This window comes from Cervus elaphus, chromosome 1, assembly GCF_910594005.1.
Source record: "Cervus elaphus chromosome 1, mCerEla1.1, whole genome shotgun sequence".
Taxonomy (NCBI): domain Eukaryota; kingdom Metazoa; phylum Chordata; class Mammalia; order Artiodactyla; family Cervidae; genus Cervus; species Cervus elaphus.
The window spans coordinates 36326654-36339422 of NC_057815.1; the positions used below are offsets into that span (position 1 = coordinate 36326654).

The window sequence follows — 12769 nt, forward strand, 5'->3', positions numbered from 1 at the left end:
TTAAAATTAATGAGAACTTTATTTAAAGACTTTATGTTGAATTAGAAACTAATAATTACAAGGAGAGTGTTTTGTGTTTAGAAAAGACAAGGGATGTTTAAAGTTTGGTGTGAATGTTGCTTACTCTGGATATAAATTGGAAAACTGATACTTTTGTATTGAACAAAGAACTGACAGATGAATGGGAGTTTAAAAGTACATCACTTCTGTATTTTAAAAGTTATTTTCTTAAGAGAAAGGCACTTGTCCCAAAGTGAGCCCCTTTGCCTTAAATTAGAGTTGGATGTATTTTATGTCTTACATGTAATAATACCCAATGACTGTCACTGCATCGTTTTATCTAATCCACAAATCCATACCTGATGTTAAAGGGAGGTAGGCCTGGGTGGCTTGGACTCCTGCCAGAGCCTGCTTTATAGAAGTACAGAGGTTCACATAAGCAAAGGTTTACACATTATTATCCTGGCTCTACATCTTTATCACCAGAGGAAACTTTCACTGCTAAGGTACATCTTGGTAGTAAAAAATTTCTTGCAGAGTCTGGTATTTATTCCTGATGCAAAAATTTACTAGAGACAAAAATGTTTTTCAACTAGTAAACAAAGAATTCTTACATATTATAATGTCTGGAGACAAACAGACTTTTCCCAAATGGTATTTAAGTTACTTGAGGCCGTTACAAATATCTTCAAAACAAGTATATCACGGTAGCACTGTTTTTGGTAGTTTGTGCTTGATGCCAAGTTTACTTGAGAAAGAATTTTAAAAAGCAGCTGATGAGAAAATCTCATTCCATCAAAAGAAATTCCTAGGAAATGAAACTTAAAAAGTTAAGATAAACCTCTTCACAGATAATGGAGGCCCTCTAATTCACATGACTTTCATAGAAAACTCCAAATACACGATGCTTTTAACTTACACCAATGGCATTGTGACAATTAAAGTGGCTTTCTCTTTGATAAATTTTGCTGTAGTCATTTCAGTATCCACAGATTCTGGAAGGTTTAGATGTAATCTGTACTTTTCAGAGACCTCGATCAATATATCATCCTAAAAAGAATAAACCAAGAGAGATTTTAAAAGATGCAAATAGAAAAGTACTTCCTGGTTAGAATTTGTTACAGGTTTATTGTTCCCAGTTATTCACTCCTTTCCCGTAAGAAGAGGGTCCACTTGTGAGCAGTAAAGGTATTGTAAATGCCTGAGATTCTGAGGTGTTTATTGTTCAGTACATTAAAATTGATAACAGTACCAGAAGATGGATGCTGCCATTCTAAATTATGTGGCATTGACTTCAGGGCTGACCAGCAAACAGCAGGAAAACTTGCTGGAGACTGGAAAGATGGTGATCTGTGTTTTATGGTGACAAAGCCCTTATCACAATAATTTGGAAGACAATCTACCTCATTAACTTGTGTTTTTAGGTACAGAAATAGGAAAATAGAATGTTGTTTGCATGCGTTGGTTCTGTTGGCTACATTTAACAAGGTACCAGAAAAAGATGAAGTTAGAAAAGAAGTTCTCAATTTGCAAGGGAATATAAAGAATTGAAAGGGAATATACAGAGCCCATAAATCTTAAGACTTGAATGAAAAATGGAACCAATTTTTGTTTTCAACCAGTAATAAGACTGAGAAATAACCTTTCCGTCTCAACATTCTATGGGCAGCAAACAGGCTGAGTAAGCTCCTCAGCATCTAATGACAGCATAGTCTTCACTGCTCTTTTCAGGCATGGCTAAGGTAGATTATGAAAGAGGAAAAAACCTCCCAAAGAATGGAGTTAAAAGTCATGGAAAATAATGGAACTAGGAGGCTAGGTAATCAAGGAATCTTGTAAAGGGACCTCAGCAAGAACATTGTCTACCTCCAGGAAAGGGACCCTTGCACTATTGGCCTACCAGGATTTTAGAATTGCTGTGTGCCTTACAGTTTTTCAGTTTCTGAATTGAGACTGTTGATTGTGGTTATTCTCTCTCCATTCTACACTGTATGATGCATGGGGTTACAGAAATAGATAACTTGTCATTGCAGTTCATGCAAATTTTGTCTAATGCAGATTATGATGGCAAAATCCTGCACTTTGGAGTCTGATACTGGGATTGGAGGTATGTTTCTTGGGAAAAGAAGCAAATACTTGTGACCAAGAGGGTGGACTGTGGTAGACTGTAGATTGTTGCTTTTCTTTTATAAGAGGATTATGCATCCTTGTCATGTAACTTCAGTGACTGCTTGTGAGAATGTTCTTCCCAGCCATACTGATGTAGGACTTGGCCTTCTGACTTACTTTGATCAATACAATGTGAGCATAAGTAATACATTCCATATCCGAGAGGAAGTTTTAGGATCTATTGCATGGTTTTGCCATTTCTACTTTCCCTCCTCCATGAGAATGACTTGTCTAAAGTGAAAATTGTTCCTTCATCTTGTATCTTAAAATGTGCGACACTCACAGAGTGAAGCAGGATGAGCTGATATGTAACCTGAGCAAGTTATTGTAAGCCACTGAGATTGTGGAGTTTTTTTTTTACGGCAGCATAACATAGTGATTATTGACTGATACAAATTTACAGTATTACTTATTCAGCTTACCTCAGAAACACTAAGGTCACAGAGAGATACTGAATTAATACCAGGTAATTCAACTTTTAATTCAATTTTCAGAGGTTTCTCATTCTGATCTGCCACAATTTTTAATTCATAGGCTGGTCTCTTCATCTCCACTTCAATCTCTGTACTAGAAATCTCTTCTATCAGACATGCTGTTTTACTTGAAACTTGGTCTTTCGGCAGTAAAAGTTGAGGAAACTGATCTGAATTGCTCACAGTACTGCTTCTTATCTTTTCAAGGGTTAGTTCTTTATTTTAAAAAAGGAAGATGAAATCACAAAATTAATCAACATGAAATACTATCAGGCAATGAGCTGTAACAGTGATAGTGTTAGCCAAGATGGCAGACAAAGCTGCAGCTAAATTGATTTGGGAATCTTAAAAGATCCTTAAACCAGAGGATCTGGTTTAAAAGTTTGCAGGATTTATCTTTAAGGACATGCTAATTTTTTTTAAATTTTATTGAAGTATAGTTGATGTATAAGGTTGTGTTTAATATCTGTGGGATAACAAAAAGACCCAGTTATATATTTTTCATGTTCTTTTCCATTATTTTTTTTTCCATTATGGTTTATAATAGGATATTGAATATAGTTTCCTGTGCCATACAATAGGACCTTATTGTTTATCCATCCTATATATAATAGTTTGCATCTGCTAATCCCAAACTCCCAGCCCATTTCTCTTTCCCCTCTTCCCCTTGGCAAACACAAGTCTTTTCTTTATGAGTCTGTTTCTTAGATAGGTTCATTTGTGTCGTTTTTTAGATTCCACACATAAGCGATATCATGTGGTATTTGTCTTCCTCCTTCTGATTTACTTCACTTAGTATGATAATCTCTAGGCCCATCTATGTTGTTGTTTAGTCACGAAATTGTATCTGACTCTTTCGTGACCCTATGGTCTGTAGCCTGCCAGGCTTCTCTGTCCATGGGATTTCCCAGGCAGGAATACTGGAGTGGGTTGCCATTTTCTTCTCCAGGGGATCTTCCTGACCCTGGGATCGGACCCACACCTCCTGAATTGGCAGGTGAGTCCTTTACCATTGAGTCATCACGGAAGCCTCTGTTTATGCTGCTGCTGCTGCTAAGTCACTTCAGTCATGTCCGACTCTGTGTGACCCCACAGAAGGCAGCCCACCAGGCTCCCCCATCCCTGGAATTCTCCAGGCAAGAACACTGGAGTGGGTTGCCTTCTCCAATGCATAAAAGTGAAAAGTGAAAGTGAAGTCTCTCAGTTGAGTCCGACTCCTTGGCAACCCCATGGACTGTAGCCTACCAGGCTCCTCTGTCCATGGGATTTTCCAGGCAAGAGTAATGGAGTGGGGTGCCATTGCTTTCATTGCCGTCTATGTTGGGACATGCTAATATTTCTAATATCTTATCTTTATATTTTTCTATCTTAAATTTCTCATCTTTTACAATTGAGACTTCTAGCTTGCAAAATGTACACCAGAAGCAAAAAACATTTAAATCAGATCACTTTCCATTACATTTTATTAACTTACCCTTTTTCATTTTCTCTCTTAAATCTGTGGGATTGGTTTGGATTCCCATCAGATTTTGTTTCATTCTTTGAATGCTTCCTTTTATTCTAAATTTGGTAATATAGTAACAGTTTGAGAGAGTAAATTGGAGTTGTTCCTCAATGCATTTCATGGCCATCCTTATCAGCTGATCTTTTTTCAGTTGGTCTTTTTCTGCTGCCTGGAGAACATCAGGATGGTAGGCAACATCAATGACTGTGTAAACATCTGTGTGTGTAATTCAGAGGGTGTGAAATGAAGACAATTTGTTTTACTAATGATATCGTCAGGTAATATTTTAATCATATCCTGATAAAGATGGAAAATATAAATTCTATTTCTGTATTTTCAGAGATAATCACAATGGTGCTATATATATAAAATCCCAATTAGAGCATTTCTTGGTATTTCATATGAATTAAAATAGCTCATATTATTGGGAAATTAAATAGTAATCAATTTTCACAAAGTACCCTTATTCAGTTCAGTTCAGTCGCTCAGTCGTGTCTGACTCTTTGCAACCCCATAGACCCTTATTATTCATTGACTATACCATGACCAAATATGTAATGCCTTTTATCAAGTAAAATCTGGCCCATGCTTATTCCCACATCCCAATTTTTAAAATGTGCTTTCTCTCCCATAATTCTATGTACCTGATGTCTCAGATATATCTTCTGGTCTGCCAATACTTAGAGGTACTGGATGAGTGGCTGATTCTGGAGCTGGGATCCTTTTCCACTGACATAGGTTGATAAAAAGTAATTTTTCTTTCGGTTTCTAGAAAGCAAAAAATTTGTATGTCTCAAAATCCAGTTTTTAAATTTAAAAAAAAATATCCTAAAGGTAACTCATCACAGAGTTACCTCCCCAACCAAATAAGTTCTCTTTATTTGAAAAATCTCCAACTATATTATTCTCTATTAAATAATGACATTACTTTTGATTTTTATTCTAGCAGAAAAATGACTGATTTTGGGATCTCCAAAATGTGTCAAATATGAAATTCCCATTCTTATTCCATCAACACAATCTTTCACATTACGTTCAATTTTCCATTATTCAGAGTGGCAGTTTCCCTCAATGTTCTTATGTTAAAGTAGTAATAGCTAGGGTAAGCCATTGTCTGGTTATTCCAGGACCATTTCAATCAGGGCCTCCCTTTCTCTGGGTACCAACTCCACATACCAGGATCCTGGTTTGTAGACAGAGCTGTGGTTCTGGGGCAGCACAGAGCTCTTTCCCCTCTTTCAGCTGCTGTTGAATGAACTTCTGATAGCCCTCAGGGTTACTTTCAGCCAGATCATCTAACAGGTTCCAGAACTGAGTAACCTGGGTGAGCAGACCCTTTGAGGATGACTCCATGGTTGAGATGAATAGGCCTCTTAAGCCTGTGGAAAGACATGACTTAAGGAAGAAAAAATCTCCCCCCAAATCTATTCTTTGGAGGGGGGAGGAGGAACAGTTCAGGGGCTGTTTTATTGAAGTTGACAGCTATTCTTAACACCAGTGCCTAAAAGATTATGGATCAGAACCATTTTATCTTTTCCTTACTCTATTTAGTACCCTTTCTTACATTCTCAAGATGTTCTCTCAGATAGTAAGTCCTTACCTCTGCATAGACCCTCACAAGCCTTGAGGGGTCACTTAAAGTCTGGATTTCTTGGGAGTTTCTTGTTTCAACACCCAGGTATATGCTAACTGGGGCCTGAATTTGCTAGAAGTGTGCTGTGGGTTGAGGGCCACATGAGACTTCCCCAGTCCGCAGCATAGTTCAGGAGTTAAAAGCATGGACTCTGCAGCCAGAATGCCTAGATTCTACTCTTAGCTCTATCATTTACTAGCTGTGTGATCTTGAGAAATTAATTTACACATGTGCCTCAGTTTATTCTCCTCGAAATGGAGACGATAATACCTATCTCATAGGGTTATCGTGAGGATTAAGTAAGCTAACACGGAGAGGCTGGAACACCTGCCAAGAATAATAATATTCTCTCTACCACTTGAGATAACCTCCCTCCAAGCCCCCTCCGTCAATGGAGACGTATCTCACAGCATCCACAGAATGAGGATTCTCCAAATACTACATTAAGGTTAGACTAAATGGGAAATCTAACTTTTCCAGAGGTCGGCGAGCCTACCTCTTCCTTCGGTTTCTTGACAAAACGCGACGCCTGTTACCAGGGTAACCACACTGGGACAACATCTAATTGAGTCCGGAAAGCTCCAGGCAGAAAGGTCTTATCTTTCTACATCTAGTTCCCGAGTCTTCTCCTTCTGGTGCTGGGCTTGCTTTTCGGCTAAGCCTGACCCACTTCTTTTCCAGGAAGGACCTTGCCTCCCGTTCCACCTCTGAGGACTTCTAGAGTGTCCTGGAAACCCTTCTGTGGGAATCTTTGGGACTTCTGTTGGTAGGAAGAATTTCCCATGAGCACCACTTCCGGCCTGGAAGGGAAGTCAGCTCCCTCTTCTCCTAGAGAGCTTCCTCCCCCCAACCCCGCCACGCGAGGCTGCGGCGCACGGTATGGGTGTGTTTGTGTGTGTTTGTGTGGGGAGGGTGTTTGGAAGGAAGGTTAGCAGGAGCTCCGTGGCCGCCGGGGGGCAAGGGTCCCGGTGACGAAGATAGGGGTAGTTTCTCTGCCACTTGGAAGCCTCCCCCCCAACCCCCCTTCAGTCACTCTAGATACATCTTGCGGCCCAGTCGAGGGTCGTACCCGTCCAAAGCGTCCTTATCCCTTTTTGGGGAGTGAAACCCAACCCCCGGGATCGTCCCAGAGGAACGTGAGCGGGGAATGCCCCAGCCAACCCGGCCGCCCGGATTCCGCGCCGGAGCAACCCCCGGCCTCAGTCCGGAGAGAAATCTGCCTGTCGGCCTGGGCTGAGGGAACGGCGGCCGTGACCTGGGCCACGGGTGAGGGCGGAATAACCGGTGGGAAGGCTGCGTTTTCACGAAGGACTCGGGTGAAGCTGCAGAGCTGCCTTTGAGCCCTGACTCCTTGGCTTCCTGGGTCGGAGGAGATCTTGTAATGGAGTGGTTCTTCGTCTCACACTAACAAGATGCCTGATTTCCTCAGGATCGAGGGGTGAGTGAGCGGTGGGGTGGTTGCCCAAAGCCCCTGATAGCTACACACGTGAATATCTCTGTCATTTATTTTTTGGAGGCTTCTGGACAAAATGGAACATAAAATTCCCTTGAATGAAGCAGTGTAGGGCATCTCTGCAGTTGATGTTTTTAGGCGTCAGTTTTTGTTACTGTTGACATTTGTGTCCCTGACGCTCTTTAATCTAGGTGTTTAACTGCAAACTAATTTGGAGATTCGGGAATTGATTTCTAATCTGAACTTTGTTTGCCGTGGACTGTGTGGCTTGGGGCAAGGTATGGCTTACCTTGCCCCAGGAAATGAAATGAAGGAAAGAAATGAAGGCACTTGCCTCATAAAACAGTTATTTTAAGGATTAAATAAAATGGTGCTTTTGAAAGCACTGAATTTGGTGCAGTTTCAAAGAACCCCAATGTACATTATTTCTTTTCATCCTCACATTAGTGTGGACCGGTGTTTCCCCCTTTTAATGGTGAAGGAAAAACTATTCCTCAGGACCACTGACTTCTAGTTCAGTGATCTTTTCTTTATCTCATGCTTCATTATAGCATAGTGATAAAAGATAACATTAAATTATTAAATGTTACTTGATTCGTTTCAGGTTGAAGAATGTCCCGAGTTCCTTTGGGGAAAGTCCTCCTGAGAAATGTCATCCGGCACACAGATGCTCACAATAAGGTTAGAGATACACCTTAGTTATTCTTCATGCTTAAGGAGGGCAAACAGTGTGCTTGGAGTTATTTTGGTACAGTTGGAAGAGACAAAGATAAATAAAATAGATAGTTAGAATATAATTTGGTAAGTATTATGATGTAGACATACACAAAGTGCTTTCATCCACTGAGGAAGGAATAATGAAATCTGCCTTGGGAAATTGGGAAAGGCTTCACAGAATGGATGGTATTTGAACTGCTGATATTTGAACTAGTTCTTGATGAACAAGTTCAAGTTTATCAGATGTCAAAGATCATTTAGCACAGAGGGAACATCATGTAGTAGCATATAGTAGGGAGCATGAAGCACTTAGGGCAAGAAATTGTATGCATCCATAAAGTAGAGAATTTGGGAGGTAATGGCAGAAGATGAGGCTTGAGTGGTGAATTAGAGTTGGATTATGATGCTTGGAGATTTTTTCCTGTGGGCAATAAAGAAACCATTAAATATTTTTAAGCAAGGTTTGAGATGACTGTATTTATATTTTAGAAAGATGATTTGTTAGCTGGGGAGGGTATAGATCAGATGGGTTGAAATAGTGGAGAGGCCAGTTAGGAGACAGTTGCAGTATTTCAGGTGAGAGATGATGAGGGATTCACATGAAAACAGTGACAGTAGGGATGAAGATGAAGAATTTAGGGAATAGAGTTCATGGAACTTGATGATTGATTGGATGATAGTGATAATTTTTGAATCAAATATAACCACCTTATGTGACTGGGTGAATGATGATGATGCAATTAATTGAGATAGGGAATAAAATAAGAGATATAATGGGAAAGGTAATTAATTTGGTTTTGAACATGTTGATGGTAAGGTGCTTATAAGATATCCAGACAGTTGGCAACTTAGACTTGGAGGAAAGGAGAAAAATTGAGGCTGGATATAAAGGTTTGAGGGTTACTGATGCAAGAAGTGATAGAGTTCATGAGAGCAGATGAGGTCAAAACTTTAGTTGTCTTTGGTGAACTGTGTACAACTCCTATATCAGTTCAGTTTCTCAGTTGTGTCCAACTCTGCGACCCCATGGATGGCATCATGCCAGGATTCCATGTCTATCACCAACTCCTGGAACTTGCTGAAACTCATGTCCATTGAGTTGGTGATGCCATCCAGTCATCTCATCCTCTGTCATCCCCTTCTCTTCCTGCCTTCAGTTTTTCCCAGCATCAGGGTCTTTTCCAGTGAATCAACTCTTTGCATCAGGTGGCCACAGTATTGGAGCTTCAGCATCAGTCCTTCCAATGAACAGTCAGGACTGATACCCTTTAGGATTGACTGGTTTGATCTCCTTGCAGTCCAAGGGACTCACAAGAGTCTTCTCCAACACCACAGTTCAAAAACATCAATTCTTTGGTGCTCAGGTTTCCTTATGGTCCAACTCTCACATCCATACATGACCACTGGAAAAACCATAGCTTTGACTCGACAGACCTTTGTTGGTAAAGTAATGTCTCTACTTTTAAATATGCTGTCTAGGTTTGTCTTAACTTTTCTTCCAAGGAGCAAGCATCTTTTAGTTTCATGGCTGCTGTCACCATCTGCAGTGATTTTGGAGCACAAAAAAATAAAGTCAGCCACTGTTTCCACTGTTTGCCCATCTATTTGCCGTGAAGTGATGGGACCAGATGCTGTGATCTTTGTTTTTTGAATATTAAGTTTTAAGCCAACTTTTTCACTCTCCCCTTTGACTTTCATCAAGAGGCTCTTTAGTTCCTCTTCACTTTTCTCCCATAAGGGTGGTGTCATCTGTGTATCTGAGGTTATTGATATTTCTCCCTGCAGTCTTGATTCCAGCTTGTGCTTTATCCAGCTTGGCATTTCATATGATGTACTCTGCATAAAAATAATAAGCATAGTGACAATACATAGCCTTGAAGTACTCCTTTCCCAATTTAGAACCAGTATTTTGTTCCATGTCTGATTCTAACTGTTGGTTCTTGACCTGCAGACAGATTTCTCAGGAGGCAGGTAGGGTGGTCTGGTATCCGCATCTCTTTAAGAATTTTCCACAGTTTGTTATGATCCGCACAAAGGCTTTAGAGTAGTAATGAAGCAGAAATAGATGTTCTTCTGGAATTCTCTAGCTTTTTCTGTGATCCAAAAGATGTTGACAATTTGATCTCTGGTTCTTCTGCCTTTTCTAAATCTAGTTTGAACGTCTGGAAGCTTTGGTTCACACACTGTTGAAGTCTAGCTTAGAGAATTTTGAGCATTACTTTTGCTAGCCTGTGAGATGAGTGCAATTGTGCAGTAGTTTGAGCATTCTTTGGCATTTCCTTTCTTGGGGATTGGAATGAAAATTATCTTTTCCAGTCCCGTGGCCACTGCTGAGTTTTCCAAATTTGCTGGCATATTGAGTGCAGCACTTTCACAACATCATCTTTTAGGACTTGAAATAGCTCAGTTGGAATTCCGTCACCTCCTCTAGCTTTGTTCATAGTGAAGGCCCACTTGACTTCACATTCCAGGATGTCTGGCTCTAGGTGAGTGATCACACCATCGTGGTTATCTGGGTCATGAAGATCTTTTTTGTTTAGTTCTTCTGTGTATTCTTGCCACCTCTTCTTAATATCTTCTGCTTCTGTTAGGTCCATACCGTTTCTGTCCTTTATTGGATTCATCTTTGCATGAAATGTTCCCTTGGTATCTCTGATTTTCTTGAAGAGATCTCTAGTTTTTCCTATTCCGTTGTTTTCCTCTATTTCTTTGCATTGATCACGGCGAAAGGCTTTCTTAACTCTCCTTGCTATTCTTTGGAAGTCTGCACTCAGATGGATATATCTCTCCTTTTTTCGTTTGCCTTTTGTTTCTCTTCTTTTCTCAGCTATTTGTAAGGCCTCCTCAGACAACCATTTTACCTTTTTGCATTTCTTCTTCTTGGGGTTGGTTTTGTTTATCACCTCTTGTACAATGTTAGGAACCTCCATCCATAGTTCTTCAGGCATTCTGTCTATTAGATCTAATCCCTTGAATCTATTTGTCACTTCTGCTGTATAGGTGTAAGGGAATTTGATTTAGATCATACCTGAATGGCCTAGTGGTTTTCCCTACTTTCTCTAAGTCTGAATTTGGCAATAAGGAGTTCATGATCTGAGCCACAGTCAGCTCCTGGTCTTGTTTTTTTTCTGACTGTATAGAGCGTCTCCATTGTTGGCTGCAAAGAATATAATCAATCTGATTTCGGTATTGACCATTTGGTGATGTCCATGTGTAGAGCTGTCTTTTGTGTTGTTGGAAGAGGGTGTTGCTCTGACCAGTATGTTCTCTTGAACAGTATGAAAAAATTCAACTCCTAGTTAGATTGCAGATGTTATTACTGTCATATCCCCTGATATTTTGATTGTGAGTGAGGGTGTAACTGTTACATAAGCAGCCTCTGCAATTGCTTTAAACCTCCCCTAGTTGGATGGTAAGCTTATATTTGAAAGCAGTGATTAAAAAGGTAAATCGGGAAAAAAAAAAAAAAAGGTAAATCGAGGGCAAACTTAACAATATTACAGGAGGGCTTAGAAATAGCTGATTGTTCTTTGTGCAGCTGTACTCTGCTTTTCAGGAAATTCTCTAACAGTTCTCATGCTATTTGTTTTGTTTTGCTTTGTTTTTAACAAAAATTACTATGTTGTGAAAAGAGACGTAGCCTAGAAAGTTGAAAGACCAGTCTTTATTAGCTTTTTGACTTTGGTAAAAATCTATTAGCTTTTGTTTCTTCTCAGTAAAATGTAGTAATAGTACCTTTTTTTTTTTTTTTTTTTCTTTCCTTGTTAAGATTGCTTAAAATTCAATAGAGATTATACAATTAAAATCATAAAGCATTTTAGAAACATAAGGGATTATCATTTTTACTTGGTTAATAAGGTGATGAGTGTATCTATGCAGGGGTTAAAAAGCTCTTTTGTTGCTGCAGAATTCTACATAATTGAGTTTTACTGGGTTGGATTGTTTAAGCACTCTAGAGCAACCAGAATTTGTTTCCCAGGTTCCTGATCAAAACACAGTTTGTAATCCAATAACTAGTGCAGACTTTATTTTCAATTACTATTCTGTGATGTAAAGTGTTATTTTTATTAACTTATTTTTAAAAAATAATTTTATTTATTGGCTGAACTCGGTCTTTATTGCCTATACAGGGACTATTCACTGTATGGACTTCTCACTTTGGTGGCCTCTTTTGTTGCAGAGCACAGGGTCTGGGTGCACAGCACGCGGGCTCAGTAGTTGTGGCACAAGGGCTCAGTTGCTGCGCGGCATGTGAAATCTTCCCAGACTAGGGATCGAACCTGTGTCCTCTTCGTTGGCATGTGGATTCTTATCCACAGTGCCACCAGGGAAGTTCTAGTAACTTATTTTTTTTTTTCCTTTCTTTTCATTTTTTTAAAAATCCAGATACAGGAGGAATCAGATATGTGGAAAATAAGAGAACTGGAAAAACAGATGGATGATGCTTACCGGGGGACCAAAAGGAAAATGTTACCCGGCAGTTCAAGGTGAAGTTGCACCTCTGAGAACCAAAATATTCTCATCTCATTCAGAATCATCAACTTTTGTTTAAAAACATGATGGTGTGCTAAAGATAGATGAATTCAGTTCTGTGAGTCTTTTAAGACTTTCCTTTTTCATAAATCTTGACTCAAGCATACAGGTATTGGCTATGATGCATATAGCCCCACTCTTTGTACTTATTTGGAATGGAGAACTTAAAAATTCTGCCTTGAACAATTGTAAATGTTAAGGATTCTATGGATTCTGACCTTACCTGACGGCTTTTGACTTAAGATTTTCTATAGGTATCTTATGGTCACTTAGCTGATCATTCACAC

General features: G+C 39.5%; 2 protein-coding genes across 7 annotated transcripts in view; one reads left to right on the forward strand and one right to left on the reverse strand.

The window, feature by feature from the left end:
• Nucleotides 1-6545, reverse strand: PIH1D2 (PIH1 domain containing 2). Its single transcript, XM_043899121.1, has 6 exons — nt 6276-6545; nt 5323-5525; nt 4791-4914; nt 4117-4362; nt 2592-2857; nt 1-1050 (listed from the first exon to the last, which is right to left on the reverse strand). The coding sequence occupies exons 2-6, from the start codon at nt 5497-5499 to the stop codon at nt 916-918; spliced, it is 948 nt and encodes a 315-aa protein (XP_043755056.1). The 5' UTR covers nt 5500-5525; nt 6276-6545; the 3' UTR covers nt 1-915.
• Nucleotides 6541-12769, forward strand: part of NKAPD1 (NKAP domain containing 1) — an 11578-nt gene continuing 5349 nt past the window's right edge. For 2 of the 6 annotated variants that reach the window (XM_043899142.1, XM_043899158.1), the window contains exons 1-3: nt 6541-6656; nt 7837-7913; nt 12336-12436. In XM_043899142.1, the coding sequence (XP_043755077.1) occupies nt 7845-7913; nt 12336-12436 (170 nt within the window). In that variant the 5' untranslated portion in view covers nt 6541-6656; nt 7837-7844. Of the gene's footprint in view, nt 7218-7836; nt 7914-12335; nt 12437-12769 lie in introns of all 6 variants that reach the window. The other 4 variants (XM_043899150.1, XM_043899133.1, XM_043899166.1 and 1 more) reach the window with 4 other exon arrangements.

Excerpts from the sequence above, each read along its gene's own strand:
- PIH1D2 (XM_043899121.1), bottom strand. The coding sequence starts at position 5,499 with ATGGAGTCATCCTCAAAGGGTCTGCTCACCCAGGTTACTCAGTTCTGG. Across the intron at positions 4,915-5,322 it reads GTCTACAAACCAGGATCCTG|AAACCGAAAGAAAAATTACT; the intron begins GTATGTGGAGTT and ends TTTGCTTTCTAG. Across the intron at positions 2,858-4,116 it reads AAGAGAGAAAATGAAAAAGG|AACTAACCCTTGAAAAGATA; the intron begins GTAAGTTAATAA and ends TTTAAAATAAAG.